Genomic DNA, 9,113 nt, shown 5'->3' with positions numbered 1-9,113 from the left:
TTATACACTAGGAGGTGTCAGAGGAAGGCCCAAATTGTCAGACTCCAGTCACCCAAGTCATAGACTCTTCTCTCTGTTACCACACGGCAAGCGGTACCGGGCCACCAAGTCTAGGACCAAAAGGCTCCTTAACAGTATCTACCCCCAAGCCATAAAGACTGCTGAACAATTAATCAAATGGTCACCGGGACTATTTACATTGACCCGCCTCTTTTGTTTTTACACTGCTGCTACTTTCTGTTTATTATCTATGCATAGTCACTTTACCACTACCTACATGTACAAATTACCTTGACTGACCTGTACCACCGCACATCGACTCGGTACCAGTACCCCCTGTATAAAGCCTCGTTATTCTTATTTTATTGTGTTACTTTTTATAATTTTTTACTTTATTTAGTAAATATTTTTTTAACTATTTCTTAAACTCCGTTGTTGGTTATGGGCTCGTAAGGAAGCATTTCACGGCCAGACCTGTTGTATTTGGCGCATGTGACAAATAATATTATATTTGATTAATGCAGATATACGTATTATGGCCATTTTCTGAAATTATAATGCAGTTAAAACATTGATTTACCATTATTTGAAGTGAAAGAAACCACTCGAGACAAGTGAATAGAAAAAGGCAGTGAAGGTGTGATTTATTGAAGTACATGTGACATTTTTCTTTGTGAGACCTCATTTCAACTAAAACAGGCAGTCGACATTAATTCAACACAATCGGCGTTATTCCATAGTAGTGATTGAACAATGCGATGATGTTGGCTACCTACACAGACGCAAAAGAAAACAAACACTCAAGCCAGCCATTAGGGCTTCCCTTATATCACCCTCAATCATGGTCATAAGCTTATCTCCGATTCAGGGTAGATAAGGAAGACTGCATTCATGCTTTTATTTGGCACTTATGAGTTAACACAAGAACATGACTTTAATCTAGTTCATTCTCTGATGATCAATGATCATTGGCCAGCCTATATTTCCAATGGAGCATCTTTGTAAGACATGAATCTCTAGATAGCAAAAGGACGGTTGTCTTTGTATGACCCAGAACTAGATGTCTTTTTAGCTTGTTTAACATGAAGCATTGAAACACATGAAAACACAGAACATTTTGAAACAATTAAACACGGACAGTGTTGAAAAACAGCGCTGAAATAGTAACCGTGATCATTTGATGAATTAGAAAGAAAAAAACACTTGCATGAATTATAATACACTTCTGGTTGCTAACCATTTAGCAACGAAAGCATTAAAACCTCTTTGGGTCCAAAGGCAGTACAGGAGAGAGTACATTAAGGCAAATAACAATGCAACCACAACCACCCTAAGAAAAGCACTGATATGAAAAAGAAATGAGCGTTACACAAGCAATTTCCACAACGACGACTCCGTCGAATAAGTGAAGCCTGTGTCATACAGATGTAATATCTTCATTTGACCACCTCTGTTGTCGCAGGGATTTTCCTGCACATCAGGAAATGCGAATTGTAATTGTGTTTCTTAAATCGATTACTTGATTTATCTTAAATAAAAATGTATCAATTCATTTATATTTCTTGTGGGATATGCTGCTTAATTTGAAGTAGCTATAGAAAAACATCACCTTTCAGTTCTGTGTGAGTTGACTGGTTAGTGAAAGGGTGGTGGTAAACCATCACCTCGATGGTTACAGGCTAGTTGATGACGTCAGATAGGCTTCGTCAACCTTAAACGTGTGTGGATCGGCTGCAGTAGCCTAATTCAAAGTCATTTCACATGGAGTGCTGTTCGTATTCGTGTCAACTCTGTGAAACATAACTGTTCCTACATTGTGCACACACGATTGACAGATTGACAATCAAAAATAAACATTCTTTCAACATTTCAGAAAGCAAATAATAGAAATCATCCATATTACAAAGACCCAAAGATGCTACATGTCCACTTGGTCAACTTTCAGTAATTGCTTTCGGTTCACAATACAAAAAAGTGAACAGTGTAACACCATTTTCAACATTCAACTTTTTAAGATAAACATATTTTTTTTAGCTGCAGGCAGGTCAGCGCTTAACAGTCGATAGCAGACTAGAGCTTATTTAATTATTCCTTTGACTTTTTTTTCTCTTTTCAATCAGAATCATTGGAGAACATGACTCAGATGTGAAGGTGGGATAAAACAGTATGAAGGAAGAGAGAAAGTCCTGGAGACAGTGTGTGTGTGTACACCGCCCTGAAACATAATGAAAAAGTGTCTGTCCATGATGTCAGCTGTTTGTGGTGTGTGAGAAGTGACATTCAACTCAGTCTGTTCTCCAGCCTAACAGAGAGACTGTGAACCTTCTCTATACTCTTCTTATTTCCTGTGTGCGCGCACACAGACACACACATGCAGGCACACGCAGCACATTCAAATCAGACCACATTGCCATACTGTCAGTGTCTGTCTGTCGAAATGGCGATACATCACATAGGAACTACACCACCTGTCTTAAAACGACAACACATATAGTATGGCTAAACAGTTTCACAAATGTTAATAGTCCCAATAAAGTTTGGTTTTCAAATTCAGAAATTCTATCCATCCATCGTCAGAGTCCTCTCTCTATGTCAGTAATATCCATCTACCTGTCCATTCTCCAGTCTCTCCCTCACCTTTGCCTTCCACTCTTCCCCCATTAGGGCTTCTTGGCGGTGGGCTTGGCCTTGCCGTTTGGCCCCTGAGCAGGCTTGACCATGTGGGTCATCTCCACGTCAGCCAGGGCATCCGGGGGCAGGCAGGAGCGCATGCGCTCAATAGTCTTCTGGTAGGACTGGCGCTCCTGCTCCAGCGAGCGAATCATGTGCTTCATCTTGGACTCACGTGACAGGAAGTTCTCCACAGTGGCCTCCAGGCTTTGGATCTTCTGTCGTGCCGCCTTGGCGAAAGAAGAGGAGATGATTTTAGACAATTTTAGACAATTAACACATGGGATAGGTGCATAGAGGGTAGTGATGGGGGAATAAATCAATAGTTATAGCGATATTACTTTGGATTACATTATATTGATACTTTGGGCTCTATTTTAACAAACCTAATGCAATGGTAAATCTTAGAGCTGGCGGTAGCACAGCAACTCACTGCCTTCCTGAAGACAAACAATGTATACCATTCAGTCTGGTTTTAGACCCCATCATAGCCAACTCCACTTGTGAAGGTGGTAAATTACCTTTTAATAGTGTCAGACCAAGGCTCTGCATCTGTCCTCGTGCTCCTAGACCTTAGTGCTACTTTTTATACCATCGATCACCACATTCTTTTGGAGAGATTGGAAACCCAAATTGGTCTACACGGACAGGTTCTGGCCTGGTTTAGATCTTATCTGTCGGAAAGATATCAGTTTGCCTCTAAAACCCTGTAAATGTTGGTGTTCCTCAAGGTTCCGTTTTAGGACCACTATTGTTTCACTATATATTTTACCTCTTGGTGATGTCATTTGGAAACATAATGTTAACTTTCACTGCTATGTGGATGACACACAGCTGTACATTTCAATGAAACATGGTGAAGCCCCCAAATTTCCCTCCCTGGAAGCCTGTGTTTCAGACATAAGGAAGTGGATGGTGGCAAATGTTTTACTTTTAAACTCGGACATAACAGAGATGCTCATTCTAGGTCCCAGGAAACAAAGAGATCTTCTGTTGGATCTGACAATTAATCTTGATTATTGTATAGTCGTCTCAAATAAAACTGAAGGACCTCAGCTTTACTCTGGACCCTGATCTCTCTTTTGACGAACATATCAAGACTGTTTCAAGGACCACTTTTTCCATCTACGTAACAAAAATCAGAAACATTCTGTACAAAAATGATGCTGAAAAATTAATACATGCTTTTGTCACTTCTAGGTTAGACTACTGCAATGCTCTACTTTCTGGCTACCCGGATAAAGCACTGAATAAACTTCTGTTAGTGCTGAAAACAGCTGCTAGAATCTCGACTAGAACCAAAATATTTGATCATATTACTCCAGTGCTAGCTTCTCTTCACTGGCTTCCTGTTAAGGCGAGGGCTGATTTCAAGGTTTTACTGCTGACCTACAAAGCATTACATCTTCCTACCTAGCTTTGCGATTTGGTCCTGCCGTACATACCTACACGTACGCTATGGTCACAAGACGCAGGCCTCCTTACTGTCCCTAGAATTTCTACGCAAATAGCTGGAGGCAGGGCTTTTTCCTATAGAGCTCCATTTTTATAAAATGGTCTGCCAATCCATGTGAGACGCAGACTCGGTATCAACCTTTAAGACTCATCTCTTCAGTAGGTCCTATGATTGAGTGTTTTTTTATTTATTTTACCTTTATTTAACCAGGGAGGCTAGTGGAGAACAAGTTCTGATTTACAACTGTGACCTGGCCAAGATAAAGCAAAGCAGTTCAACATAAACAAATACACAGAGTTACACAGGAGTAAACAAACACACAGTCAATAACACAATGGAAAAAAGCATATAACAGTGTGCAAATGAGGTAAGATAAGGGAGGTCAGGCAATACATAGGCCAGGGTGGTGAAAAAATTACAATTTAGCAATTAACTCTTTTGGGATAGGGGGCAGCATTTTCACTTTTGGATGAATAGTGTGCACAGAGTGAACTGCCTCCTACTCTGTCCCAGGTGTTAATATATGCATACTATTAGTAGTATTGGATAGAAAACTCTCTAAAACTGTTTGAATGATGTCTGTGAGTATAACAGAACTCATATGGCAGGCGAAAACCTGAGAAAAATACAACCATGAAGTGGGACATCTGAGGTTTGTACTTTTTCACAGCTTGGCCTACCGAATAGAATACACAGTGTCTATGGAGTCAAGTTGCAAGTTTCTTCAGACATGGGAATTCTCCAGTTGGAACATTATTGATGTTTTATGTTAAAAACATCCTAAAGATTGATTCAATACATCGTTTGACATGTTTCTAAAGGACTGTAAAGGAACTTTTCGAGTTTTTGTTGACTCCAAAATGGTGGATATTTCTCAGGCTGAACCGTCCAGAGTATTGATGCTGGACAGGCGGGCAGATGCTGGTAGCGATTGGTTGAAGATCATGCATTTAGTTTTACTTGCATTTAAGGGCAGTTGGAGGCCACAGAAGGAGAGTTGTATGGCATTGAAGCTCGTCTGGAGGTTAGTTAACAGTGTCCAAAGGGCCAGAAGTACACAGAATGGTATTGTCTGAGTATGGTTGGATTAGAGATTCACCAGCATCAAGAGTGACATCATTGATGTATACAGAGAAAAGAGTTGGCCCGAGAATTGAACCCTGTGGCACCAACATAGAGACTGCCAGAGGTCCGGACAACAGGCCTTCCGATTTGACACACTGAACTGAGAAGTAGTTGGTGGTCAATATCCTTCCAGGTTACCCAGGCCAGGTTGATTAAAAAGGCCCGCTCGCTGAAGTGTTTTAGGGAGAGTTTGATAGTGATGAGGGGTGGTCATTTGACCGCAGACCCATTACGGACGCAAACAATGAGGCAGTGATCGCTGAGATACTGGTTGAAAACAACATAAGTGTATTTGGAGGGCAGGTTGGTTAGGATGATATCTATGAGGGTGTCTGTGTTTACGGATTTGGGGTTGCACCTGGTAGGATCATTGATCATTTGTCTGAGATTGAGGGCATCAAGCTTAGATTGTAGGATGGCCGGGGTGTTAAAACCTGTTAGTGACAGGGCTACATTTTTCAACATTTTGTTAAAAATCGCGCAACATTTCAACGTCCTGCTACTCATGCCAGGAATATAGTATATGCATATGATTAGTATGTGTGGATAGAAAACACTCTGAAGTTTCTAAAACCGGTTAAATCATGGCTGTGACTATAACAGAACGTGTGTTGCGGGCAAAACCCCAAGGAAAAGTGATCACCAAAAAAAATATATATCAATGCGCCAGTTGCCTGTATTGTCTATGGCAAGGGACAATAGATAGCTCCCAGTTGATAATTCCTACAGCTTCCACACAATGTCGCCAGTATCAGCAATTGGTGTGAAGTTATTCCTTGGTTCAATGAAGAAAAGGCACTTCCTGTCATCAGGGCATAACAAAGGCAGTTTTGGTAGAGAGAATATCGACCATCATTTCAAGACCTGCTGCTATTGAATACAGATCTCCCATGATGAATTCGATCGATTATTAACGTTTACTAATACCTAAAGTTGGATTACAAAAGTAGTTTGAAGTGTTTTGCCAAAGTTTATAGGCAACTTTTTTAATTTAAAAAAATGACATTGCGTTTTGAAACAGTGTTTTTTCCTGGATCACACAGTCTTCATAAATGGACATTTTGGGTATACATGGACCGATTTAATCTAAAAAAAATACCCAATTGTGATGTTTATGGGACATATAGGAGTGCCAACAAAGAAGTTCGTCAAAGGTAATGAATGTTTTACATTTTATTTCTGCGTTTTGTGTAGCGCCGGCTACGCTAATTATTTTGTTTACGTCCCCTTCAGGTATTTCGGGGTGTTGCATGCTATCAGATAATAGCTTCTCATGCTTTCGCCGAAAAGCATTTTAAAAATCTGACTTGTTGGCTAGATTCACAACGAGTGTAGCTTTAATTGGGTACCTTGCATGTGTGTTTTAATGAAAGTTTGAGTTTTAACGAGTGCTATTAGCATTTGGCGTTGCGCATTTGCATTTATTGTTGGCTCGGTGAGACGCTAGCGTGTCAGCTTGCTCTAAGAGGTTTTAAGCATGTCCCAGTTTAGGTCACCTAACAGCACGAGCTCTGAAGATCACATATGATGTCCAGGGCACAGCTGGGGGCAGGTGATCTATAGCAAGCGGCAACGGTGAGAGACTTGTTTCTGGAAAAGTGGATTTTTAAAGATAGAAGCTCAAATTGTTTGGGTACAGACCTGGATAGCAAGACAGAATTCTGCAGTAGATTGCAACTCCGTCCCCTTCGGCAGTTCTATCTTGTCGGAAAATGTTATAGTTAGGGATTGAAACATTAGTTTTTTTGGTGGCCTTCCTAAGCCAGGATTCAGACACGGCTAGGACATCCGGGTTGGCAGAGTGTGCTAAAGCAGTGAATAAAACAGACTTAGGGAGGAGGCTCCTAATGTTAACATGCATGAAACCAAGGTTGTTACGGTTACTGAAGTCAACAAATGAGAGCGCCTGGGGAATGGGAGTGGAGCTAGACACTGTAGGGCCTGGATTAACCTCTACATCACCAGAGGAGCAGAGAGGAGTAGGATAAGGGTACAGCTAGTAGTAGTACATTCGGAACAGAGAGTAAAAGGAGCAGGTTTCTGGGCGCGGTAGAAAAGATTCAATGCATAATGTACAGACAAAGGTATGGTAGGATGTGAATACAGTGGAAGTAAACCTAGGCAGTGAGTGACAATGAGAGAGGAATTGTCTCGAGAGACATCAATTAAGCCAGGTGAGGCTACCGCATGTGTGGGGGGTGGGACAAGCGGGTTAGTTGAGGTATATTGAGCAGGGCTGGAGCAGGGACTTTGAGGGACGTCGCGACGGAAGAAGTCTGTTGTAACCACACGAGGGGGCTACGTCGGCAGACCAGGCGTGATGGATCAATAGGAAAAATAGGTATAGTAGCTCAACAAATTGGCTGATGAACCTCTTCTGCTAAAGCCTGGTATGCTCTAGACAGCTAGCAGGCCGCGGCTAGCAGATGGACATTCAGGGGACGTCACGACGGAGGAGCATGTTGAAAAAAAAAAACTCTGGTGGATTACGTCAGTAGTCCAGTCATGATGGATCGGCGGAGATCCGTATTGGCAATAAAAGGGGTCCAGGACAATTGGCAAAATAGGTATTGTAGCAAAGGAGTGACTGATGGACCTCTTCAGCTAGCCGGGAGATGGGCCTAGCATAGGCTAGCTCCAGGCTAATTGGTACTTGCTTCGGGACAGAGACGTTAGTCAGGAGAAGCCAATCGGATAGCAGCTAATTAGCTTCGATGATCCAGGTGAAGAGGCTCAGAGCCCTTGCTGTCTCTACCTGGCCGGTTCCCCTCTCTCCATTGGGATTCTCTGCCTCTAACCCTATTACGGGGGCTACTTCACCGGTGCTCTTCCATGCCGTCCCTAAGATGGGGTGCGTCAATTTAGTGGGTTCGTGCCGTTGGGGAGATCTTCATGGGTTATACTCGGCCTTGTCTCAGGGTAATAAGTTGGTGGTTGAAGATATCCCTCCAGTGGTGTGGGGGCTGTGCTTTGGCAATGTGGGTGAGGTCATATCCTGCCTGTTTGGCCCTGTCCGGGGATATCTTCGGACGGGGCCAGTGTCTCCCGACCCCTCCTTTCTCAGCCCCCAGTATTTATGCTGCAATAGTCCACCTGGTAGCATTGCTGCTCCAGTTTCAACTGTTCTGCCTGCGGCTATGAAACCCTGACCTGTTCATCGGATGTGCTACCTTGTCGCAGACCTGCTGTTTTCGACTCTCTCTCTACTGCACCTAACTCTGAATTATCGGCTATGAAAAGCCAACTGACATTACTCCTGAGGTGCTGAGCTGTTGCAACATCTACAACCACTATGATCATTATTATCTGACCCTGCCGGTCATCTATGAGCGTTTGAACTTCTTGGCCATGTACAGTTGAAGTCGGAAGTTTACATACATCTTAGCAAAATACATTTAAACTCAGTTTATCACAATTCCTGACATTTAATCCTAGTAAATATTCCCTGTTTTAGGTCAGGTAGGATCACCACTTTATTTTAAGAATGTGAAATGTCAGAATAATAGAAGAGAAAATGATTTATTTCAGCTTTTATTTCTTTCATCACATTCCCAGTGGGTCAGAAGCTTACATACACTCAATTAGTATTTGGTAGCATTGCCTTTAAATTGTTTAGCTTGGGTCAAACGTGTCAGGTAGCCTTCCACAATCTTCCCACAATAAGTTGAGTGAATTCTGGTCCATTCCTCCTGACAGAGCTGGTGTAACTGAGTTTGTAGGCCTCCTTGCTCGCACACACTTTTTCAGTTCTGCCCACAAATGTTCTATAGGATTGAGGTCAAGGCTTTGTGATGGCCACTCCATTACCTTGAGTTTGTTGTCCTTAAGTCATTTTGCCAGTATGTTTGGGGTCATTGTCCAT

At 42.2% G+C, this 9,113-nt stretch overlaps 1 protein-coding gene across 2 annotated transcripts in view; it reads right to left on the bottom strand.

Moving 5' to 3' along the window:
- Nucleotides 1-619: 619 nt before the first annotated feature.
- Nucleotides 620-9,113, bottom strand: part of tbc1d4 (TBC1 domain family, member 4) — a 153,942-nt gene continuing 145,448 nt past the window's right edge. For both annotated transcript variants that reach the window (XM_064975640.1, XM_064975641.1), the window contains one exon: nucleotides 620-2,900. In XM_064975640.1, the coding sequence (XP_064831712.1) occupies nucleotides 2,661-2,900 (240 nt within the window). In that variant the 3' untranslated portion in view covers nucleotides 620-2,660. The remainder of the gene's footprint in view (nucleotides 2,901-9,113) is intronic.

This window comes from Oncorhynchus masou, chromosome 10 (assembly GCF_036934945.1).
Source record: "Oncorhynchus masou masou isolate Uvic2021 chromosome 10, UVic_Omas_1.1, whole genome shotgun sequence".
NCBI lineage: Eukaryota > Metazoa > Chordata > Actinopteri > Salmoniformes > Salmonidae > Oncorhynchus > Oncorhynchus masou.
Note: the sequence above shows the minus strand (reverse complement) of the source record. Positions and strands in the feature narration are given on the sequence as shown.